The sequence below is a fragment of the Malania oleifera genome, chromosome 10, assembly GCF_029873635.1.
Source record: "Malania oleifera isolate guangnan ecotype guangnan chromosome 10, ASM2987363v1, whole genome shotgun sequence".
NCBI classification, from domain to species: Eukaryota; Viridiplantae; Streptophyta; class Magnoliopsida; order Santalales; family Ximeniaceae; genus Malania; species Malania oleifera.
The window spans coordinates 17,105,218-17,131,418 of NC_080426.1; the positions used below are offsets into that span (position 1 = coordinate 17,105,218).

At 39.5% G+C, this 26,201-nt stretch overlaps 1 protein-coding gene across 4 annotated transcripts; it reads left to right on the forward strand.

Annotated features, from left to right (window-relative positions):
- Nucleotides 1-130: 130 nt before the first annotated feature.
- Nucleotides 131-25,394, forward strand: LOC131165441 (SHUGOSHIN 2). Of its 4 annotated transcripts, none has more exons than XR_009139564.1 (13): nucleotides 231-379; nucleotides 874-1,031; nucleotides 1,136-1,173; nucleotides 1,300-1,408; nucleotides 1,539-1,562; nucleotides 1,662-1,730; nucleotides 1,819-1,860; nucleotides 1,967-2,069; nucleotides 2,140-2,197; nucleotides 2,307-2,609; nucleotides 20,799-20,864; nucleotides 24,918-25,133; nucleotides 25,382-25,394. XR_009139564.1 is itself a non-coding variant. In XM_058123268.1 (11 exons), exons 1-11 carry the CDS (start codon nucleotides 334-336, stop codon nucleotides 20,809-20,811), a joined length of 963 nt encoding a protein of 320 aa, XP_057979251.1. In that variant the 5' UTR covers nucleotides 131-333; the 3' UTR covers nucleotides 20,812-21,030. The 4 variants fall into 4 exon arrangements, 2 of the variants coding, with proteins under 2 accessions (XP_057979251.1, XP_057979252.1); XR_009139565.1 differs by lacking the exon at nucleotides 25,382-25,394 and adding an exon at nucleotides 25,297-25,309 and having other exon boundaries at nucleotides 25,034-25,133; XM_058123268.1 differs by lacking the exons at nucleotides 24,918-25,133; nucleotides 25,382-25,394 and having other exon boundaries at nucleotides 131-379; nucleotides 20,799-21,030.
- Nucleotides 25,395-26,201: the final 807 nt, after the last annotated feature.

The following is a 26,201-nucleotide window of genomic DNA, read 5'->3' on the forward strand; positions in this document are numbered from 1 at the left end:
CTTATTAATTATTTTGTTCTAATCTTTATATTTTCTAGACTTCAAATGGGATTTAATAAGAAAAAATAATTAAAATAGGAAATGTTGAGTTAAAATAGGCTCGGCTTGCTTCAGGAAGCCGTTTGATTTCAGAACGTCTTAACTGCTTTTACCAAATTGCCCTCCGGTTCTTTGTCTTTTCCGACTTTTCCCTCCAACAACTTCATTTGATTTTCTTCCTTCCCCACACAACTCTCTACACCCCACTGCAACGGACTGCGTGTGTGTGTGTGTGTGTGTGTGTGAGAGAGAGAGAGAGAGAGAGAGAGAGAGAGAGAGAGAGAGAGAGCAAGCATGGATGGTTCCTTTAGTTCTAATGCGGAAAATGGCGGCGTTGGAGGTAATTTCATTTCGTTTGGCTTTCTTCCTTGTATTGGCTCCTGTTTCTGTCATACCACGAAAAACCCTAAAATGCTAATTTTTTCATGCGTTTTGTTTTGTTCGTCATTGTTGTTGCTCATCTATTCATCTATGTGAAGTTGTAAAAACTGAATCATTGATTTTGTTCGGCAACCTACTTTCTTCAAATTTCCGGGTCTTGCTGCTGCACTTGTGAAATTCAAGAAATTTTGTTACCAATTTGGGTCTTTGTGGTTCGGATTTGTGGGTTTGATGAGATAGGTGCAAATGTTGGTTCATTGAATGGAACCCTTAATTGTTTTCGAAGTTCTTAGGGTTCTTTCAACTACTGAGAAAATTAGTAACATGTATTGGATTTTATTAGGGTTTCGTTTGTTGGATCGCTGAGAAATTCGGTGAAAAATAGTTTACTGGATTTAATTCATTTGGCATAGTGTTTTTCTGTAATTGAGAAGATTTGTACGGTCGTCACAGATAACCCCAAAATAGATAAGATAGCGAAGAGATTTTCTTATGGAAATGGCACAAGGAAGAAGCTTGCTGACATTAGCAACTTGCCCCAGCAATCACAACCCTCGTGCCAAGTTGAAAAGCTTCAGTGCACTAAAGAATACATTGACCAGCTCCACAAGGTATATATCATTAGCAGTTTTTATGTTTTTGTTTCTGGGGTTTTTTCTACTTCCCACGAAGATGAGTTTAGCTTAGTTGATCTGAATTGTGATATGTGATCCAGGAAAATATGGCATTGATGAAACTTCTAGCAGACAGAAAGTATCCTTCACAACTTGTGTGATTTAGTGTATATTTTTTTCATGGTCAAACTCAGTTGATATAATTTGCTTTGGTCATTCTTTTATCTTGGGATTTTATTTTATTTTTAAAAATTTTTGACAACAGTAAAATCATTGAACTGAGTGGACTGGAGTTACAGAAGCTGCGAATCGCTTTGCAGAAAGTGCAGCAACAGAATTTGCAGCTGGCTCAAGCAAACAGCCAGATGTTGGCGGTCTGTGCCCTTTGATCATTTCTCAAGACTTAATCATTCATGTTTTCATCTAGGTGGTTACGTTTTTGAAAACTTGCTTGCAAAATATTGAGCTCTTGGTGATATTGTTTGTATTCCTTGAATTTTGCAGGAACTTAATTCAGGTAAAGATAGGGTGAGTTTTTGTGGATGCCAAGTTTATAGAAATTTAGTCCTGCTTGATACCAAAATTTGTATAGCTTCTGCGGACTTACCCTTGCTGTTTTCTTGTCAGTTAAAGGCACTTCAGCATGAGCTTGGATGCAAAAATGGCTTGCTTAAAGCCAGAGCTCTGGAGTTGGGGGTCAGTTTAATAATTATCTTTTCTATTATCATAATTTCAGGAAGGTTATCATTGTATTTATTTCCTAAAACCTTCTTTGATTTCTCAGGGGAAAGCCAAAAGGAAAAGATGTCGAGATAGTAGCAACCAGGTGTTTAAGAAGATGTTCTTTGTCAAGTATCTATTACATTAATTTTAAGAACTAATAATTTGTCAGCATTTGTGTTATTGGTGATTTGTCTTTGTGCAACATACAGGTAGGAGCAATCAAATGTGTGAAGACAGAAGGAATGTTGCAAGTAGACAAAGATGATAATATATCTTGCAATTTGGACAGAAAGGAGCAGCACAGAGACCAATGTAATTTCTGGATTTTTACTGTAGAACATCCTTTATGGTCATAAATTTATTTCTCACGGATTGTTTGCAGCTATGGGCGCTTCTACCACCATACAAGTCCAGGCAAAAGAGAAAGCAGACAACAAAAGGTGATTGTTTGTGTTAATATTTTTTATTTCCTCTAGTATTTGTGTGGTTAAGGCTTTTAGACATTTTAGATGATTAGAGAATTTCATGTGTTTTCATAATTTTTAACAGGACCTGTTCAAGAAGGCAATCTACTAGGTTTAAATCTGGAGAACCAGAACTGACTGAAGACTTGTTTGAGATAGATGATGCTAAATTTCCTGTCAGTCCATTGCGGGATGATCCAATGCAGGAAAATGGTTCAACTTCATCAAGCTCCTTGGGCAAAAAAAAAGACAAAGAAGGAAATGTTACACCTAGGTATGAAGCTCAAGAATTTCGAAGATCATCTATTGGAAGGCCATCGCGCCGAGCAGCTGAGAGAGTTCAATCCTACAAGGAAGTTCCGCTGAATGTGAAAATGCGGAGATCAGAGTGAGTTCGCTATCTCCTGAACTAATTTTGCACATTGTTGCTAGGAGTGGCTGAAAAATGGAGACGCATGAAAAGTTTTTCATGCATCCTTCTTTCTTTTCTTCTTGATGATATTGTTGTTTCATATCCATTTTATTCCTTTTGGGATCAGTGTTGCTAATTCAGTGTAAATCTTAAGAATTACACATGTTCTTTATTGATCATGTGTGGCTGAAAATTAAGAAGTGCATGATATCAAAGGCTTTGCTTTATTAAAATTGAATTGCATTTGAACAGGCTTAACTCTTTTAACAAAATTACATGTTATGTTCAGTTACTCTTCTTTTCCTTTCATCACTTTTTATTGAGAAAGGGGTTTAGATTTCCAATTTATTAGTGGCTGCATATGTAAATTAGATTCCTTGATGATGTTGATTTATTATTTGATCAGTGACTGGTGAGTTTTTCTTGTATGATTAACAAACGAGACTTTTTATTGAGGGTTTGAGCTTTCAATCATTTGTAAACAATAATTTATTGTTTTACATGATTATAGTTCTTGGTAAGATTATTGATTTATGTAAACTTGTGGCTGGTGTGGGGGGGGGGGGGGGTGAGTCATTATTCTTTTGAAAGAGCAATGCAAATAAGATTTGAACAATTAAATAAATTCAATGGTATGGAAGTTGCATTTTTTTGTTAGATGAAGCCAATTTGACCAGAGCTTGGCATATGATATTCAGAAGTTATAACTTATATTGGCTTGAATCTTCCAGACAACTGGGAAATGTGAACCTCATTTGTTTTCTCAAATTCTGTATTTGCTTTTCCTAAATCCTAAACTTGTAAAATAGCTCAAACTTAGGAGATACTAATATATATTCGTGGGATCTTGAATTTTTTAGTATTTTGGATATCCTTTTTTACCTTATGATTAAATTATGCTAAGCATTAGGGGTTTAAGTTCTTTGAGTGACTGCATATTTTCAAAACTTATCTCTTTTTATGCATTTGAAATCCATTATTGGAAATTGATGGAAGGAAATTTAATGGGTGTGTGAGGATAAGGTATAGACTCTAGCCGAGCTAGGTCAGCCCTCTGAAATCACATTTTTCTTGCTTCGCTGGTATCTTTCTATCCTTTGTTTAATGCAGCTCCCCCACTTTATTTTTTTGGGCCAAAGTTTGTGCCCTCCATGACTCATTTTTTAGATTATTTATATTTAGAAGGACATTTGTTTCTACCCACATTACTAGGTGCTTTTTGGTGTTTAGAATTGTTGAATAATTGGGTAAAATGGAAGATCTAACTTCAATGATAGGTCTCTCTCTCTATTTATGATATATGTTAAGTACAATACCAATGGTCATAATACCCTTACTAACTCACTTTTTAACATAACTCTAACACATAATAATAATAATAATAATGACTAAATAACCATTAACACTCCCCCTCAAGCTGGAGAATACATATCATATGCTCCTCGCTTGTTACAAATAAATTTCATCTGAGCACCTCGCAACACTTTAGTGAAATATGAAACTTAGACTCCACATGTGTGGTTGTAGAGCTTCTAACAACCAACTTCAATGTGCTTTGTTTGCACATGGAAGACCGGGTTGGAGGCAATATGAATAGCAGCTCGATTATCGCACATCAACTCCATAGGTTGAGAATGTGAAAAACCTAGTTCTTTCAACATGTTCTTTAACCGAACAAATTGACATGTAGTGTGTGCCATAGCCCTATACTTTGACTTAGCACTTGACTTAACCACCACAATTTGTTTCTTACTTTTCCAAGACGCCAAATTGCCATTGACATAGATATGGTACCCGGTTGTGGATCTTCGGTCAGAAGGTGACCCAACCTATTTTGCCTTTGTATGTCCCTGAATTTGAGCGTGACTCCGATCTTGATATAAGAGACCTCTCCTTGGTGTACCTTTCAGTTGTCTCAAAATGCGAATGACTACATCCCAGTGACTTGTTCTCGGGGAATCTAGAAACTGACCCACTACACTTTTTTGTGAAGGATATACATGGTCATGTGACTATAAGATAATTCAACTTTCCAACAATTCCTCGGTACCATCTTGAGTTAGGCAACAAATCGCCTATATTTGACACCAACTCACTATTGGGATCCATGGGTTTATCTTCAGGTTTGGATTCCAAGAACCTCGTCTCATCTAAAAGATCAAGAACATACTTCCTTTGTGATAAGACGTTCCTCTATGAGATGTCGATACTTCTATACTCAAGAAAAACTTCAATGGTCCTTTGTTTGAAACTTAGTTTGCAGGAAATGATTTAGGCTTTGAATACCTTGATCATCCTCACCAGTATTCACAATATCATCCACAAAAACTATAAGCATAATCCTTTTGGATGGAATAAAATATAGGATGATTTACTGCACACTGTTGAAGGCCAAATTCAAGTACTACAACACTGAAGCGACCAAACCATACCCTTGGAGACTATTTTAAACCATGTAGTGACTTCTTGAGCTCACACACTAAGCCTGACTCCACCTGAGCAACAAAGCCAAGTGGTTGCTCCATAGAGACCTCCTCTTGAAGATCACGATATAGAAAAACATTCTTCACGTCTAACTGGTGTAGAGGCTAGTGATAGGTGGCGGCTAAGGAGATGAACATACTAAGATGAGTTTGGCTATAGGAGAGAATGTGTTTGAATAGTCTAGGCCATACACTTGAGTGTATCCTTTAGCAACAAGTTGGGCTTCAATCGAGCTAGGGAACCATCTGGATTAACCTTCATGGTGTACACCCAACGACAACCAATCACAAACTTATCAGGAGGAAGATGTATCAAGTTTCAAGTATCATTATTCTGCAGGGCATGCATCTCTTCTATCATTGCATTCCTCCACTTAGAATGGGTCAATACTTCATAAATTAATTTTGGAAGAGCAACAGAAGACAAAGTACTAACAAAACAGTAATATGAGGGTAACAAGAAATTGTGACAAACAAAATTGGAGACTGGGTGTTGGGTACAACTACATTTACCTTTTAAAGTAGCAAGGGGTGGATCAAAATCTTGGGAAATAGGATCATTTGACAAGGGAACTAAAAGTGTTGAAATGGAAGCTAGAGGAGGCTCTCCTCTCTTGAGTTGCTGTGTGTATACCTGCAAATTGGGGATCCTAGAGACAAGAAGGACTCAAAGTGGATGAAAATGTTGGAGGATTGCACGCAAATATTAGGCTAGGATCTTGAAGACAGGGCAGAGGAAGGGACTCATTAAGATCAACAGAACTCAAGGAATCAAAGTAGTATGGTGTAGACTCAAAAAAGTCGACATCAGCAAAGATAACGAACCAATGTAAAGTAAGGCTATAACATAGATATCCCTTTTGAACACAGGAATATCCTAGAAAAATATATTTGATAGAGCGAGGATCCAACTTATTCATTCCTCGAGTTAATTGATGGGCAAAAGACACACAACCAAATATACAAGGAGGAAGGCAGAACAAAGGAGCCTTAGGGAAAATAACTGAATATGGAATTTTATCACAACGGACAGAGGATGGCGTTTTATTAATTAGAGAGCAAGCAGTGAGCACGACATCACTTCAAAAAACTTTGGAGAGAATCATTTGATATAATAGGGTACGAGTGACTTTGAGAATATGTTTATTTTTCCATTGTGCAACTCTATTTTGTTGTGGAGTGTGGACAAAAGATGATTGATGGATCATTAACATAATTAGTCGTATAGGTATTGAATTGGGTACTGAAATACTCCTTAGCATTATCACTACGAAGTACCTTGATTGGCATATCAAACTGAGTTTTTATTTGAGAACAAAAGGCACAAAAGATATTTCTAAGATACACCTATTTTCTAAGACCTCTCGCCCATAATTCCTGTGATCTAGGCAAGTGAATGCTTCTTTGAATTGGGACTTGAAGGGCTATTTTGTTTCTAAACTTGGGATCCTTGGGTCTGGGTTTGGTAGAGGTCAAGATGATCTTCTTATCTTTATGCAATTATGCCTTAACACATGAGTGTTTTACTTACTCATAATTGGTCATATCATTATCATATAACCATGGACACCCTAATAGGAATCCATTAGGAGTCATCATGATAAACCCTATCCTCACAATATTGCATTTGAATGGGTACAAGGCACCTCTCAATGACAAGCATATTTTTCCTACTTACCCACTTCACTTTTTTAGAAGAGAATAGGTTATTTTAGTAATTAGGTCGTGGGTGGGGTTATTTTTGTCCTTAAGAATTTTGTTATCATTAATATATAAGAGGGCAGATTTGGAGCTATGCAAAACTCTCCAGCATACTGCTGCCTCTTCCTTTCTCTTACTTTCTTCTTCTTTTCTTCTCTTCTCTTCTCTTCTCTTCTTTTCTTCTTCTCTCCTCCATCTGTAACTTTACAACATGGTATAAGAGAATTAATCACTTCTAAATTTGATTGATCACAACTTGTTTTTTGCTCAATAGGATGCCCTTCGGTGTCCTACCATTGTGTATCCAAAACATCCATGTTCTGTACCGTGCCTCGTGTCTTTGGTTGCACATGTTTTGTTCATGTTCCTCATATTGGATAGTGCAAGTTCTCTCCTTGTGCTATTAAATGTGTCTTTGTTGACTACTTAACAACCCAAAAAGGTTATAAATGTTATGATCCCCACATTTGCAGGCAAAATGTTAGTGCAGATGTCTCACTATGAAGCGACACCTTATTTTTCTAGTGCAGGATCCTCCTTGGATGAATCTATTTTGAGTCCATCAACGATTTTTGATGCCACCTCATGTGTTGATCCTTTGGTTCCTTTTGTTATCCCTCTCCAAAAATCTTTAATTCCTCATCCAAATCCATCAAATGTAGACAAAGATATACGATTGAGGGTTTATGAAAAACAGAAAGAAAGCACAAACATCACTAACACTATGCAGCCGCATCTGTGCATCACTATTTCGGCTACTGATTTTGGACATCAATCTCAGTGTGACTTGGAGTTGCCTATTCTCACTGAAAAGGTACTCGGACATGTACATGGTCCTTAGTTACATATCCTATTGTTTGTTATGTTTTAGTTCTTCGCCTTTGTAGTCCTATGTATTCTTTTGCCTTGTCTATTTCCTCTATTTCTGTTCCTTGCATGTTGAAGAACTTGCCAACCTTGGGTGGAAGCATGCAATGGATGTAGAAATGGATGCTTTGACCACTCAAGGGACTTGAGACTTGGTGGATCTTCCTCCTGGTGAGGAGTTGGTTAGGTGTCGTTGGATCTATAGTATTAAATATCTTCTTGAATGCTCTATTGAATGGCTTAAGGCTCGATTGGTTGCCAAGGGGCCACCCAAAAATATGGTATTGATTATTTTGAGACCTTCTCTCATGTTGTTCAACTAAACTTTGTTTATGTGTTGATCTCGTTGGTAGTTAATTTTGATTGGCCCTTATACCAGTTGGCTGTGAAGAATTTTTATATTATTTTATTTTACTTTATATTTTTTTAATGGAGATTTGCAAGAAGAGGTATACATGGAGCAACCTCCTGGGAATGTTGCTTAGGGGGAGAATGTTAAAGTATGTAGGTTGAATAAGGCTATTTATGCTCTTAAGCAGTCTCGTCGAGCTTGGTTTGACAAATTTTGTGTGGTGGTCTCTACATTTGGCTTCATCTAGTGCTATTATGCTCATTCGGTGTTTGTCCGCAAAACAAAGGCATGTGTGGTACTTCTAGCAGTTTATGTTGATGATATCATCATCTCTAGCAGTGACCAGAGCGGGATTGCAGATGTTAAGCTGTGGCTTCAAGCTATACCACAACCACACAAGCAATATATCATTTTCTTTCATCCAATCTTCATAATCTTTGGAGTTTGGAGTTGGAGGAGAATGCAACAAATACTTCCTTTTCGTGTTAATGTACACGTGCACGGCCTGAGACCACAATAGTTTGCTGGAGGATCCAACCAATTTGATGGTTGTGATCTGCACTTTAACTATATCAACAAAATTTCTCTTTATAAAGTCCATCAAAACCACCTCCTATACACTAGTGCACACCAGAATCAAGAATGAATAACGCAACAACTATGAAGAATCTGGCAGCGCACACAAGCACAATTTCAAATCAAGGACTTGGGGTACTCTACATTACTTTCTTGGTATCGAGATTGTACAGTGTAGGAAAGGGTCAAGTCTATCTTAGCAAAAATATACCTTGGACTTGCTAAGTGAGACTGGTTTGTTAAGAGCTAAACCAATTGATACTCATATGGATCCTTACATGAAGCTGTCTAGGGATGTTGGGCCAGAATTTGAGGACAAGAATCAATATAGGCAAGGCAAGTTGATTTAGCTGACTATCACTACACTTGACATATCTTTTGCAATAGGGTTGGTGAGTCAATTTATGGAAAATCCTGAACAACCACATTGGGATTCTGTTTGTAGAATTTTGTGGTATCTCAAAGGTTGTGCTAGCAAAGGTTTGATATATAAATGTAATAAAAATAGTGAGATCATGGGATGCTCTATGTAGATTGGGCTGGCTCTGTTGATGATCGAGGGTTTACTAGTAGATATTTTACATTCATGGGAGGTAATCTTGTTACTTGTTGTAGTAAGAAAACGAACTACTTTAGCCAGATCTAATGCTGAAGCAGAATACCGAGCTATGGCTCATACTGTGAGTGAGCTTACATTGCTAAAATCTCTGATGTGAACCATGGGGTTTTCGGTAACTGAGCCATGGGGTTTTCAGTAACGAAGCCAATGGATATGTTTTGTAATAATTAAGCTGCAATTTGTTTCACTAGCAATCCAGTATTCCATGAGAGGACAAAGCACATTGAAGTTGATAGTCATTTTGTGAAGGATGTTGTATTGAAGAAGGTCGTGAAGACTCCTTTTGTGAAATTTGTGGATTAGTTAGGCGATGTTTTCACAAAGCCCTTTTTTAAGCCTGCCTTGTCTAATGGTTGTAACAAGCTGGGGTTGGGTGATATTTATACACCTGCAGCTTGAGGGGGAGTGTTAGAAGAGAATAGGTTATTTTAACAATTGGGTTGTGTGAGTGGGGGTATATTTGTCCTTAAGAATTTTATTATTATTAATATATAGAAGGGCAGACCTGGAATTGTACAAACTCTCCAGTGTGCTGGCACCTCCTCCTTTCTTTTGCTCTCTTCTCTCTCTCTCTCTCTCTCTCTCTTCTTCTTTCCTCCATCTCTAACTTTACAACAACTTTAAAAGGATGAGGGTGTGCCTCTCCCTTAAAATTTAGTCTTCCTAGAGTAGCTTTGGAGATGACATTCATGCTATGGCCCCACATCAATAATTAGCTTTCATTTCCTGGCTCCACATAGAAGGTAAGTGTGGAAAATCGTGGTTTGTTTCCTCTTTTCACCATCCATAGTAGCGGATAAGACACACCTAATCACACATCCACCTTAAAATCATCAACAAGCTTGCCTTCATCTTCCGACTACTAATGGCATCTACAACCTAATGATTAGGCATGCCATGTGTTTCATGCTCTTAAGCTAAGGCCTATTGGGGGCAACGGGCAGCAATGTGACCTATAGTGTGGCAGCGATGACACTGCATAGATGAAATACTAGCATGAAAAATACTAGACCCACTAGAGCGAACAACGTGATGGGACCCTATTTGCTTTGCAGAACTCTTGTAGATTGAGGGATGATATGCCTAAATTGATGAAAAGATTTGGAATGATGAGAGTCACTCATGATGAAGACCAATGGGGAATATTGAGGTAATTTTCGATGGCAAGGGTTTTCTAATTAGCTGCCTCTAAAGACCCACGTGAAAACAATCCAACTTCTCTCCTAACATACTCAAGACTATTCATGAACCTAGTCACTATGTGATGTGTGACCTCAACAATACCACTCCCTAAGCAATAGCTCCTTGAATCTCTCAACATAGGAAGGAGGTGCTTCTCTTTCAATTGTTTTCTCATCACTTAATTGGGTAATAGGAGGTTCATCGAACCGTTCTAGGGCTTGCTGCATAGTTAGCCAATACTTCTTGCCTGATCCTATAGGCTACAAGTTTCATCTTCACAAACAGAACTGCCCTTACCTTGTATGCGGTCCCACTCAAAGTAATCCTCCATCTCCTCTACCCAATCTAATAAGGGATTTGGGTCTAATTTCTTATCATTGGTATGCACATCTACCTTGACCATTTCTAAAACATTTCTATAGTCCCCCTAATCATGCCTAGGATTAGGTTGGTATCCTACATTGTTAAACTCCTCAAAACTACCCTATTCAAATCTAGACTTTTTAGACTAAATTGAGGCAGGAGGAGCTGGATTGATTTGTGGTTTGTCTTGGGGTTTGACTATCTTGTTAGGTGCTATAGGAGCTTGTTGAGTGGGAAGAATGCCCTAGGCTGACCTACTAAATATGGGTACTCATTGGGGTGCCTAAGTTTTAAGCCACCTACACTAGGGCGTTTGCCCAACTACTTAATGACTTGAAGAAGCTGTTCTATAAGGTGATCAAATTTTTGGTCCATTGAGTCTTGAGTTAGACAAAGATCAAGTATCAATTGGTGCAAGTTTAGTGGGGATGGGTTTAATTTTTTATTTATTTATTTTTTGTTCGGTGACCATGGGTAATGTAATATGGTAAAATGATGTTGAGGAAGACTAAACTTGACAAGTTATATGAATCCAAACATTACTACAATATGCACACGCGTGAAGCTATGACATTTGATATGATCCTTTATAATATGACAACAAGGGAGTATGGGTACGAACAAGGATTCAAACAATGAATGAACTGAAGGAATTCACATGACAAAGGGACTCTTTATTTATTTATTTATATTTCTTTCAAGTGGTGACAAGAAACTTGGAATTATGCATAGTGCTAATTTTCCTAATCATGTAAACATTAATCAAGATGAATGGGAGAGTTTGGTTACCTTACCAAAGGTTTCGAGCACAAATTACAATGAGAGCATGGTCATGCAATTTCTCAACTCCCAATTCCTCAAATTGATGTAGGATGAGTATGGGTGGCCTAGTCCTACGGTTCAACCCTCATAAGCACATACATTCGAAACACTTTAAATTAACAATTTAATTACTCAAACATAAACACAATAAATCAAGCTTCATTTCACATGTTGAATTTTTAAACAGTGTATGATGTTCTTTCACAAAGGAATCAAGTTATATGCAACAAATATGCTAAACGAAATTTTCAAGAATTTAAGTTCTATTATTAGCAAGCAATATTCCCACAGTTGATTTTAAACTAGCAAGTATCAATATTGCAATCTATGGATTCAAAGGGCTTATCAAATATGGAATTTTAGATTTCCAGCAAAGGCTTCAATATAGCAAGGTTTTACAATATATAGCAAGGATTCAAACACAAGCACAAAAATTACCAAGAAAATTATTTAGATGACTTGACATTGTTCAACACAAGTCTTAGACCATGCTAGAAAATTCCTTGGAACAAGGTTTAAAACACCGAGACAAACACAGTAATGTAATGGAGGGGAAGTGAAACTGCTGTAAGTATGTAATGATCCAAATGAATGATGAATTTACCAATCAAAATGATGGTTGACTTGACGATATTCTACACAAGATAGAACTTTCCTGAAGTCCTTCGTGCAAACTTTGAAATGTAATATGTATGTTGTAAGAACCCGAACCGTGATATATGGAATAAATTAACTAAGAGAAGGGTAAAGTGGTAAATTGAGCAGGTTCATCGACGAAGGCTTTGTGTTGCTTGGCGACGAAGTGCAGGGTCTCATCGACGAGAAGAAGTCGAGAGGTTTTGGGAATCCAGAAATCTCAGACTTGTCGATGAGGTCACCATCTCGTCAACGAGGTGTCTTCAGTGCCTCGTCGACTAAGGCGCCATCTCGTCGACGAGGACGGCCGAGTCAAAGGGTTATAAATATCAGTTTTCATTACTTCTCAGTTAAGAAATCTCAAATCCTCTCTCTATCTCTCTAGAACTCGAACGGATACCCTCCCTCCAGATTTCTTCGTAGTTTGTTGCGGGAATCATTGATCCGACGTTACCACGAGGATCAGGAAAGGATTCTCTATGAGTTCCACGGATTAGATCTTTGTTCCGGGCACTTTCGGGTTTTGCCTCGAAATTAAGGTAAGGCTCGGTTTTCAATTTTGATTTGGTAGTTATGTAGACAATAGGGTTGTGAGTATATTTTGTACTATGGTTTGTAGGTTTTGGGAATTCGGTTTGCTGTTAGGGGCCGTAGAGTTCGAGATTGACCATTTGGGGAAAGGTAAGGGGAATTATGTTTATGTCGGTTATTTGTGAAATCGGACTCGGTGGTACTGTCGTCCACAGTCTTGTGTGCGTTTTGGTTACTCATTTGGGGGGATCTAACGGGTAAAATTATGGGTTTTTCATGATTACAGTTTTGGGAAAAGGGGGCGACGGGCTACATCACTGGTTTTGTTGGAAAACCGTAAATATATTGTGATATATATTGTGTTATAGGGATGATCGTGCCTTGACTTGTTTAAACGTTTTATGTTTGGAAAATCATGATTTTAGATTATCAAATGAGTGTGGTTTGTTTGGTTATATGAGCATGCATAGTTGTGTTTTGTTGAAATGCAATAGGAACTGGGTTCTAAATTGTTCCAGGTACTGAAAGAGTGTCCGACTCTATACCCGAGGGCGTATGAAATCGCTGGTGTCACGATCTGACTATTTGCACACCCTTGTGAAGGGCCATGCGGTGCTAGTTAAAGCACTCTTGCTTAACTAGCTAGCTTATCGTTTACCAACATTCATCCATGAAGCACTTTCACTAACATTCATTCAAATAGCAGCGGAAACAGTAATCAATTCATAAAAGTCGTGAAGCAAGCAAGCAGTAAACATTGAAGCAAACATAATTCATTAACAACACCTCTGTTGACATGGTGTGTTTAGCGAGGGAGGCAAGTAGGCTAAACACGTTGATAATAGCTAGTGAGTTTTACAATGACTAATGAACACTCACCCTCCCCTAAGGAGGTTTTTATGTAATTATCATCCTGGCACTAGGAAACATCAAAGTGAGCGAGGAATCATACTGCCTTGTTTGGCATACAAAGACTCTACTAGTAGAAAATAACCCTACACTAGTATTTACATGATGGAAACCCATCCCAAGCACACGAGATAAGCGGTCACAGGCAAGCATAATGCCCTGAACAAGCTTAGCTCATGACACTGGCCATGTTTGACAAGAGTGTCCGGCTCTATATCCGAGGGCGTGAGCCTTACCGGCTGATCATCGGAGGGTGTGGATCCACCAGTTGTATCGGTATGATGCCATGGGAATCTGGGACTAGCCATGTGCTGGGGACGCCGTGTAATGCGGCCCGGCTTCGGGCCGAAGGGTGTGACTGCACCGGGTTGCTTGATCATGTGTGTGTGCATGTATGCACTGTACTGGAACTGTATGAAAATACTGGAATTGCATTTAACTGTGTATGTTTTGTGTTATGATAACACTCAAATGCCACACACCGATATAACCTGATTCTTCCTTACTGAGAGGTGTTTTACCCTTGCTGTACGTACATATTTTTCAGGTCCTTTGAGTAACCGAAACTAGCGTCCTTTGGGTTGGGAGCATAGTGGTCGGTGTACTGCGAGAGGTACTTGGGTAAGTAATAGGACTGTATCGGGTGGTCTTTTGTGGTTTTGGATGATACCTGGGTTGTGTTTTGTATTATGGACCTGGATTACCTTTTGTATAGACTCTTGTATGGTACTGGATGTGTATAGAAAGACCATTTTCCGCTGCGTATATTCTGTTGTATATGAATGTGTATAGGGTACCTGGGAACCCCACGGGGTCGGACCCTCATTCATTGTCTTGTGTATGGACTTTTGTATGAAATAGGGACATGTTAGGTTACCAATTCACCCCTGGGTCCCATTACTGGGTTGGGGGTGTGAGCTTGGTATAAAAGCTAACGAGGTTGTTAGGTTTTGTAGACTTGGTAGATGTAACTATGAGTACATACCAGAGTATAGGATGTTGGAAATAGGTAGAGTAGGTCGAGGGTTGTTTTGTTGCTAGACAGGGTGTTCTGTGTTTTTCCTAGAATGACGATTTCAGTAAAATCATGGCAAACCATTGATGACTTTCATGTCAGTGTGATGGGACAGACCTGGACCCGTGAGGTGGTAGTTAACATGATTAGTCGTAGATAATTGTGTTAACTGTATGTGTTATAAGGGTATTAATAGATTCCTATTGTGTTTTCAGAATGGAGCCTTAGGATAATGACTTGGGGAGTGGCTCCGAGGAGACGGCGAGTGATGAGTCTTCTTTTGTGCCTTGAGGATTGACGTGGCAGGTCTTGCGGGAGATCGAGCGGAGTGTCAGGAGACGCGAACGCTCTCCTACGTTTGCGGGGTGCACCATTATGAGGTTCACACGCATGCATCCTCCGACGTTCTCAGGAGGACCTGACCTGATGATAGCAGAGGATTGAGTTGAGAAGATCGAGAGGATTCTGGAGGTCTTACGCTGCACAGATAGGTAGAGAGTCCTCTATGCTACCTTCCAGCTGTCTGGGGAGGTGGGTCCATGGTGGACTGCGGTGAGTCTGTTGGAGAAGCAGAGGGCCATTCTTGTGGAGATGACGTGGAGCCGTTTTAAGGTGTTCTTTGACAGATACTTCCCAACTTCCACATGTGACGCTAAGGCAGATGAATTTTCTGTGCTGACTCAGGGAAGTATGACGGTGCAGGGGTATGCAGCTCGGTATATAGAGTTATCCCGTTTCGTGCTTGATCTCGAGCGAGTATGAGAAGACTCGAAGGTTCGAGAAAGGCTTGAGGAAGGACATCCGCAGATTAATGGGGACGCTTCAGATCTGTGAGTTTTTGGTCTTGGTGGATAAGGCCACTGTGATCAATACCGGCATCCGAGAGGATGAGGTGGATCAAGAATTGAAGAAGAGGTTAGTACCTTTTGTTTCTCAGTTGGGATCTCGTCAGGGATCATGGAAGAAGAAGAGCAAGGGCTCGGGTTACCGTCAGAATACCGAGTGCTAGGGTTCTCAGATGAGCCAGTCGGGTGATCATTGTACCAAGTGTCACAGATGGCATAGCAGTGATTGTCAGCCGTTTGGGGGTAACTTCTATAATTGTGGCCAGTTAGGTCACATGGCTCGGGATTGTCACGCGCTAAAGAGGGGCACGCCTTCTTCAAGTTAGAATCGAGGAAGTAGTCATGTATCCCAGAGGACGTATCAGGCGAACACAGCTCCGGCACGAGTGTACTCGCTTACTCCAATAAATGCTGAGCATGCGGGGAATGTGGTGACAGGTACTATGATGTTGCTTTTAAATAGAGCTGTGGTTTTATTTGATTTGGGTGCTATCCACTCCTTTATATCTGTTAATTTTGTAAAACTGTGTGAGGTGGAGACCCAAGTCATGGATGAAGTATTGTCTATAGTTACACCATTCGGGGGAGCAGGTGTATGAGTTCGTAGGATCATGTGTGCGTTCGACACCACAGGTTCTATCGACACTACAGGTGAAGAGGTTACTCTTGGACGAATGTCAGGGGTACCTGGCTTTCGTAATGGAACTGCCGCGGGATGGGATGAGGCTCGAGGATATTCGGGTAGTCAGCGAATTCCTGGATGTATTTCCAAAAGATTTACTCGGTTTACCTCCGGATTGTGAGGTGAAGTTTGCAATAGAGTTACTGCCTGACAAGGCACCGATCTCTAAAGCTACATACAGGATGGCTCCAGCAGAACTTCTGGAGTTGAAGGAGCAGTTGTAAGAATTACTGGACAGGGACTTCATTCAACCTAGTGTTTTGCCCTGGGGAGCTCCAATTTTATTTACGAAGAAGGACGGGTCAATGCGCATGTGCATTGATTACTGTGAAATCAACAAGGTGATTGTGAAGAACCGTTACCCTTTGCCTCGTATTGATGATCTCTTTGACCAGCTATAGGGGACTCAGGTCTTTTCGAAGATCGGCCTACGGTTAGGGTATCATCAAGTGAGGGTTAGATATGAGGATGTGGCGAAAATTGCTTTCCGAACTAGATATGGTTACTACGAGTTTTTAGTCATGCCTTTTGGTTTGACGAATGCTCCGGTAGTGTTCATGGATCTTATGAACAGGGTTTTCGATAAGTACCTGGACCAGTTCGTAGTGGTGTTTATCGATGATATTTTGGTATACTCGAGGAGTTCGGAAGAGCATGAAAGTCATTTGAGGTTAGTATTATAGATTCTGCGGGAGAAGAAGCTGTATGCTAAGCTAAAGAAGTGTGAGTTCTGGTTGAATCAGGTTGCATTCTTAGGTCATGTAGTGTCTAAGGACGGTATTTCAATTGATCCTGGTAAGATTGAAACTGTGGTTGACTGGGTGAGGCCAAAGAATGTGCAGGAGGTTTAGAGTTTTTTGGGACTAGCGGGTTACTATCGTCGGTTCGTGGAGGATTTCTCTAAGTTTTCTGGGCCTCTGACTCGATTGACTAGGAAGGGGGTGAAGTTTGAGTGGACCAGTGATTGCGAGCAGTGTTTTTAGGAGTTGAAGTACCGGCTGGTTACTGCTCCAGTTTTGACCGTTCCTTCTGGGGATGACTGTTTTGTGATCTATAGCGACGCATCTTTGAAGGGTCTGGGGTGTGTGCTTATGCAACAGGGTAAGGTAATAGCGTATGCTTCTCGGCAACTGAAGGAATATGAGAAGAATTACCCCACGCATGATCTGGAGTTAGCTGTTGTTGTATATGCACTGAAGATCTGGCGACACTACTTGTATGGTGTGCAATGCGAGATCTTCACTGATTACAAAAGCCTCAGGTACTTTTTTTATGCAGAAGGAGTTGGATATGAGGCAGAGACGGTGGCTTGAGCTAATCAAGGACTACGATTGTACCATCAGTTATCACCCGAGGAAAGCTAATGTGGTAGCAAATGCATTGAGTCGGAAGTCGGAATATGCTACATTATCTGCAGTTGTAGCTCAGCATCGCATCAGACGGGATCTGGAAAGCTTGGTTATAGAGTTGGTGGCCGATGACAATCAAACTTTCATTGCTAGTTTGATGATTCAGCCGACTTTGTTTGAGCGTATTAAAGCTGTGCAGGCTAGTGATGCAAAGTTAGCTGAGATTGTGGAGAAAGTGCAGTAGGGGTTGGTTGCGGAATTTAACCTCTTCGAGGGAGGTGTGTTGACGTTTGGGACCAGGATATATGTTCCGAATGACGATGAGATCAGAAGGATGATTCTGGAGGAAGCGCATCGTTCGTTGTATATGGAACATCCGGGTAGTACGAAGATGTATCGGGATTTGTGCGAGACCTTCTGGTGGAGTGGTATGAAAATGCAGATTGCTCAGTTCGTGGAGCAGTGTCTGACGTTTCAGCAGGTGAATGATGAACATCAGAAGCCGTTAGGGCCGTTACAACCCTTAGCTATTTCGGAATGGCAATTCCATGGATTTTGTGACCGGATTGTCGCCAGCACTTCACGGGCAGAATGCTATTTGGGTGATCGTGGATAGGTTGACGAAATCTGCTCACTTCTTACCGATGAAGGTTAGCTATTCTTTGAGTAGGCTAGTAGACATATACGTGCTTGAGATAGTTAGAATGCACGGGGTACCGGTGTCCATTGTGTCAGATTGAGACCTAAGGTTTACTTCTCGATTCTGGATGAGCTTGCAGGAAGCACTGGGGACGAAGCTTACTTTTAGTACAGCGTTCCACCTCCAGACCGATGGACAGTCGGAGAGGACAATACAGATCTTGGAATACATGTTGCGGGCTTATGTGTTAGACTTCGGTGATAGCTGGATATAGTTTATGCCACTGGTAGAGTTCGCCTATAACAATAGCTTCGAGGCTAGTATCAAGATGGTACCGTTCGAAACTCTGTATGGTTGGAGGTGTCGATCTCCTCTGTATTGGGATGAGGTTGGTGAACGCCAGGTGTTAGGACTTAAACTCATGCAGCAGATGTCTGAGAAGGTGGGTTTGATTTGGGATCGGATTAGATCAGCTCAGAGTCGGCAGAAAAGTTATGCAGATGTTCGCCACCGGGAATTAGAGTTCGAGGGGGGGGGTGTAAGGTATTTCTGAGGATCGCTCCGATGAAAGTGGTGATGAGATTCGGAAAGAAAGGCAGGCTGAGTCCGAGGTATATCAGACCATTCGAGGTTCTTGAGCGAGTGGGTCCAGTAGCTTACAGGATTGCACTACCCCCAGCACTCTCTAGGATCCACGATGTATTTCACATATCCATGTTGAGGAGGTACGTATTGGATCCATTGCATGTTGTGAGTTATGAGGACATGGACATTGGGGATACTGTAGCGTACGAGGAGGTACCTAATCAGATTTTGGACCGTAGAGTTCAGAAACTTCGTAGCAAGGAAATACCATTGGTGAAGGTATTATGGCAGAATCACGAGGTTGAGGAAGTTTCTTGGGAATTGGAAGTCGAAATACGCCAGAAGTATCCACAGTTGTTTTGAGTATGTGTACATTACCCTACTTTGTATTGGATTAAGTGGTTAGTCTTAGGGAGTGTGTGTATGTATAAACTCCTGACACGGTTTATGCATGTAACCACGGTATTCCTCCGCCATAAGTGAGGGTATATATGTATTGTGATGGGGCTGCGTTGTAGTGGTCGTCGAGTTCTTTTATTTCTAGAGTCGAGTGTGTGTTTGATTTTATGAATAAGTTCGTGAATGAGAGATTGCAAATTTCGAGAACGAAATTTTTGTAAGGAGGGGAGGTTGTAAGAACTCGAACCGTGATATATGGAATAAATTAATTAAGAGAAGGGTAAAGTGGTAAATTAAGCAAGCTTCGTCAACGAAGCTAGAGCTCGTTGACGAAGGCTATATGTTGCTTGGCAACGAAGTGTAGGGTCTCGTCGACGAGAGGCCGAGAGGTTTTGGGAATCCGAAAATCTCAGGCTCGTCGGCGAGGTCACCATCTTGTCGACGAGGTGTCTTTAGTGCCTCGTCGACAAAGGCGCCATCTTGTCGACGAGGATGGCTGAGTCAAAGGGTTATAAATATCAATTTTCATTACTTCTCAGTTAAGAAATCTCAAATCCTCTCTCTATCTCTCTAGAACTAGAATGGGTACTCTCTCTCCCTAGATTTCTTTGCCATTCGTTGCGGGAATTGTTGATCCAACATTTCCACGGATCGGATCTTTGTTTTAGGCACTTTTGGGTTTTGGCTCAAAATTGAGGTAAGACTCGGTTTTCAATTCTGATCCGGTAGTTATGTAGAGAATAGGGTTGTGAGTATATTCTATACTATGGTTTGTAAGTTTTGGGAACTCGATTTGTTGTTTAGGTGCCGTAGAGTTCGGGATTGACCATTTGGGGAAAGGTAAGGGGAATTATGTTTATGTCGGTTATTTGTGAAATCGGACTCGATGGTACTATGCTCCACGGTGTTGTGTGTGTTTTGGTTACTCATTTGGGGGGATCTAACGGGTAAAATTATGAGTTTTTCATGATTACAGTTTTGGGAAAAGGGGGCGACGGGCTACAATCCTCGTTTTGTTGGAAAACCGTAAATATATTGTGTTATAGGGATGACCATGCCTTGACTTGTTTAAACTGTTTATGTTTGGAAAATCATGATTTTAGATTACCAAATGAGTGTGGTTTGTTTGGTTATATGAGCATGCATAGTTGTGTTTTGTTGAAATGCAATAGGAACTGGGTTCCGAATTATTCCAGGTATTGAAAGAGTGTCCGACTTTATATTCGAGGGCGTATGAAATCGCTGGCCATGTTTGACAAGAGTGTCCGACTCTATATACGAGAGCGTGAGCCTTACCGGCTGATCACCGAAGGGTGTGGATCCACCAGTTGTACCGGTATGATGCCATGGGAGTCTAGGACTAGCCATGTGTTGGGGACGCCGTGTAATGCGGGCCGGCTTCAGGCCGAAGGGTGTGACGACATCGGGTTGCTTGATCATGTGTGTGTGTGTGTATGCACTGTACTGGAACTGTATTATTAAAATACTGGAATTGCATTTAACTGTATATGTTGTGTCATGATAACACTCAAATGCCACACACCGATATAACCTGATTCTTCCTTACTGAGAGGTGTCTCACCCCTACTGTACGTACATATTTTTTCAGGTCGTTCGAGTAATCGGAACTAGCGTTCTTTGGGTTGGGAGCATAGTGGTTGGTGTACTGCGAGAGGTACTTTGATAAGTAATAGGACTGTATCGGGTGGTCTTTTGTGGTTTTGGATGATACCTGGGTTGTGTTTTGTATTATGGACCTGGATTACCTTTTGTATAGATTCTGGTATGGTACTGGATGTGTATAGAAATATCATTTTTTGCTATGTATATTCTGTTGTATATGGATGTGTATAGTGCCTGGGAAACCCACGGGGTCAGACCCTTATTCATTGTCCCATGTCCATGTTTTATATGAAACAGAGACATGTTAGGTTACTAATTCACCTCTGGGTCCTATTACTGGGCTGGGGGCATGACATATGTTGCAATGGAATGGTGGATTGTTGCCCTTGGGTGTAACTTGGTGGTGGCCGTGTGGGTGATGGAGGGAAGTCGTTAAAGTGGGGTAGGGATGGAGTCGCTAGATGGAATTGTGGTCTCTCACCACTTGATCTCTGAGGAGAACGACGTAGCTTCTCACTACACAATCACAAGGATTGGACAAAGTTTAACAAGTTTCAACAAAGAAATTTCCTTTCGATATCAATATTTTTCTCTGCACATAGTTCTTACAATGAAGGCGGTATATATAGGTAGCATGGGGGGACAAAGATATTAACTAACTAACAATTCCCATACAAGCATGGGAGGCAAAGAAAATAAATAAAACAACTTACAAGACAATAAATACTATCCATAACTTACAAATACACAACTCACTAGACACATTAAATGTTAACACAACTTACAACACACAACTTACTAAGACATGCACATGCAAGCAAGCAAGTTGTCTTGCAAGATTAGGGGCCCACATGGGTCTTGAACTCAGACTTGCTTCGGCATCTCTACTCAGGTATTTCTCACACAGAAAATTCTTTAAAACAAGTCTTCAAATAATCCATTCAAAATTTACAAACAATTATGAACCGATGTGGACTTCGGGAGGTCGTCCACGTGTCATCATGTCGGCAAAGGAAATATGGACATCAGGGGGTCATCCACATGTCAGCATATCAGTAAAGGAAATGTGGACATCGAGAGGCCGTCCGTGTGTCACAACATCTAAAAATCACATAGGTAAGACAAAATGATCCCCATCATCTCTCCCGGGCCCAAAAGAATTCTTTTTCGAAGAATCAGAGGTGAAGTACTGGGAGTAACATTCTGGGTTAAGATGAAGGAGGTCTTCCTTAAAATTCTAGCTCCTTTCAAGAAGTGGCTCACCTCTCCACTTGACCAGGTACTTTCGGTATGATCCTGCTTGTGTGAACTTTTTCTTGTCATCCAAGATTACATTAAGGTTCTTGGGCATGGGTAGGGGTAGAGGCAAAGGCAATTTTGATTTTTCAAGTTCCAGAGGAGTGGGGTCGCCTGCAGGGTAAGAATTTGAAGGTTCTACAAAAGAAGATGCTTCAAGAAATGGAGTTAGATTTTCAAAATATGTCTTTTTTTCCTTATTTTGTTTGCAATCTAGCATGCAATTTATTAAATGATCTATGTTTAGCTTCATTAATGACCACATTTGCCTCTTTTCTCGCCTCTTTATACTTTTCAAAGTTTTTCATGTTTCTATATTTTTGCCATGTTTTATATTCTTTGTCTTTATAGCTTTTTGGACTTCTTGATCCCATCTCCAACCTTTGATATCCAAAAATCTTCTTCTTGATTCACCTAAAATCTCATTTACTATCTTTTTAATAGAGCTAGCTCTCTTACGCTAAAGAGTGTTTGTGTCTTCACCATTCTCTATAGTCCAATGATCATCTTTGATAATTTTATTATATTATCTCCCTTTAGGTTTTACTACCTAGTTCTCTTGCACTAATTTATTTCATTCTTCCTCTTCCATTTTTTAATACATATATCTAACACTAAAACTCTATGTTGTGTGATTAAGTTTTCACCAAGGATAACTTGACAATCCTTGCACAATAAACGATCTACCCTTCTAGTTAAGGAAATTTTTTTTTGACATTTATTTGTCCACTTTTGAAGGTTATTATGTGTTCTTCTCTCTTCTTTAAACAAGTATTCATTGTAATAAAATCATATGACGTGGAAAAATCTAAGATCATCTCTTATTCATATATTTCCAAAATTGTCTCTTAAGGTTTTCTGCTAAGCCTACTTTAGGATTATAAGGACTAATGGCATTTATTATCTCTTGGCCTAAGAGCATCTTGATTTTTATAATTCTATCACCTATTGTTTTGACATCTACAATGTTGTATTTTAAGTTTTTTTCTATGATAATTCCAATCCCCATTCTTATGTTTTTATTTTCCTGTATCAAAGTTTGAATCTTGATTTTTGAATCTCTAGCTTTCTCCCCTACTCATTTAGTTTCTTGAAAGCAAATTAGATTATTTATTATTATTATTTTTCTAATCATCATGTTTACAATTTCCATGTTTTTTCCGTTAGTATTCCTAGACTCCAAGTTGCTAATCTAATCCTAGTCTCTTGAACTAACTTATTTATCCGCCCACATCTAGAATGATGCGATAACCCTTGCACATATTTGACCCTGTACTCGGGCGCTAACACAGCTCGTCGCTTTGGGGCAATGTCCTTGCCCACTCTCGCCCACTTTTCGCTACACTTGGGTGGTATAAGTGCAATGCGTCGCTGGTGGGGGATGCCCTAGAAAATAGTTGGTAAGTATTCATATCTTATTGATTTGACAAGTTTTTTACACTAGCTATCAGCTACCTAACGCATTGAGTGCATCATAGGCGGCATTAAAACACATATTTGCATAAAAGTATTAATAAAAAAGGCAGCCCGGTGCACAAAGCTCCCCCGTATGCAGGGTCCGGGGAAGGGGCAGACCACAATGGGTCTATAGTATGCATAAAAATCTGAATAAAACAAAAAATTACACAACAACAACAACAAGCCTTAAGTCTCACTAGGTGGGGTTGGCTACATGAATCATTTTTCGCTAATTCACCTGCTCAAGAGCATTCCTAAATCATAAAATTACATAATGCAACAAAAAGTTTAATACAAGCACCAATTCCTAAATGTTCACCTAAATTAAGTTTGCCAAATGGGCACCTAAAATATGCTGGTGGTCCTTCATCACTTGTGCATGCATGCGTATATTTGTAGTCTCTACAATGTTGACTTTTGAGAGGAAAAATGTATGTCTCTGACATTAATCAATGACATAGTGTCAATTTTGGCATCTTAAAAAAGAGAACTCACCAGTCACAAGTCTTCCAATTTTCATGTTGAGAATCTGTTTAAATTTTAGCATTCTAAAGATCACCAGCAGAGTTCAAATGTTTTTAAAATCTTAGGAAGGTGTATGCCATGCTATTTTCTCACAGCTATCTCAAAAAGACAATGTTGTTTGCCTTGCAGTCTTTTATTTCTTTATTTTTTCTCATATTTCTTTCTCTGGCCCAAAAGAAACAGTATCTGGTATGTTAATTTATTGAAATGATTATTTGCACCGCAGTCATAGTAGTGCATCGTTTTTTTGTTTGTAATTTTGATTCATTTTTACTAGGTAATATACAATGCTTTTTTAGCTAATGTTTTGTTGGGAAGTTCAATACTTAATTATCTAACTATATTTGTAAAATTATATGGCGTGGCAATGACATATGGCGTTCATTTTTCAGACAATTCTCTTTCTTACTTGCACCATATGGTTGTATAGAAATCTATTCATTTAGACCTCTTTATGCACATTTCAACGAAGAAACAGATGAACATTGCCTATGATTTTGTAATAATATTGTCTTAAATTTATTTGTAACGAGAGGGAGCAAAAAAGCAATATTTCGAGATTACTAATCAGTGCTAGGAGAACTTTGGATGGTATACACCAACTTAGAAACCCTAGAATATTGTTCTATTGGGGAGAAAAGAGCGAAAAGCTTGGGATGTGGACATGTAAAAATTTAAATAACTAAGGAGTACGATTGGGTATGAATGCCTAGAAATGCTTTGTAGGATGTGCATTACCTAAGGTTGTAGTTCTGGAGGATAACTGAAGAGATCTTGATTTTTGTAGTGCTATGCTCATTATAATGCTTTGTATGTGATCTAATAGTAGTTGCTGAAAAACAAACTTGCTTGCCTGACTTTTTAATACTATGGTAAAAGCATCCCTCTTTGAAGCATGATGGTTTCGGAGGTTATGGTTGCGAAAATGTGCTGCTCCTTCAGGATTGCCAGTATAGCCGAAAACCAAAACAAAGTTTACTTTTATGACAATGATGTTTTGAAGGCGGTTTTCCTGCTAATATTTGGACGGTATATAAACAAGGTAATGACTTTTTTGTGTCATGCGACTTATCTTAAAGTATTCATTGTGTCTTGTTTAATGTTTAGAAAATAAATGAACTTTGTGCAAATGAGGAGTACAGGAGTAAACTCTTGTAAGGTTTTCTGTAATAAGAGTGTCAGGCAGTTTTTATTTCTCATTGCAGTTGCTTTAAATTACAGCTTTGTTTTAAGGTTATGCCTGTACTTTGGTAAGGTTGGTGCAGTATTTTTTTTTTTTACTTTTATCAGGGGAATATGTTCAGTAAGATTGCACTGGAATATTGTGAATGATAAGTTCGTGGATGGCAGGAAACATGGTAGTGCAGTGGGCATTTGACATTAGAAGGAAGATCTCTGTTTTTAGTATCATGCTTTCTTGCTTTCTGGGAAACATGAGTAGCTATTGGGCCATTTTAAGAATTTCTAACAGGAAATCATCATCCTAGGAGTAGAGAAGATGTGCATAAACTATTGAAGGAAGATATCTATTGGTTTGGCCTGGACATAAGATTTGGGTGCATAAACTATTTCTGTGGTACTGATGCTGTATAGCTTAGTAGCCAGGACAATTTTGGATTTAAAATTATGCAAAACTACACAAAATTCAATAATTTTGTACTTAATGTTGCCTAATTTCATACAAGTCCCAAGTCGAGGTCCATTTCCTTGTTCCACTAGATATATATAGAGAATAGAAATTGGATGCACTTTTGTCTTTCTCCTTTGCAATATCAACTGACCTAACTGTTAACAAAAGCCATAGTTTTGATCATAAGCTATGCAATGTAGTTAGTTACATTAAGTGGTTCAGATATTGCAACAATGCACTTAGCAATTAGCATTTACGTGCCTCTCTTCTGTTTTCCCTCATCATGTTTTTCTTTTCTGTGGACTTCGTATTTCTTAAGGCTAACTGCATGTGTTCTGGTGTATTTTTATTTGTTAACTAGTGTTTGAAAAGTATGTCAATTAACACTATCAGAGTTGAGACACAAACAGATGCCCTAAAGTTCCATATTTTCTTTTTGTTGGGCTGGGGGTCCATTCTTCCTGAACAAAAAGGGTGGGC

Coding starts and splice junctions, on each gene's coding strand:
- LOC131165441 (XM_058123268.1), top strand. CDS start 334: ATGGATGGTTCCTTTAGTTCTAATGCGGAAAATGGCGGCGTTGGAG. Junction 2,070..2,139: donor GGAGCAGCACAGAGACCAAT/GTAATTTCTGGA, acceptor GATTGTTTGCAG/CTATGGGCGCTTCTACCACC. Junction 2,198..2,306: donor GAGAAAGCAGACAACAAAAG/GTGATTGTTTGT, acceptor AATTTTTAACAG/GACCTGTTCAAGAAGGCAAT.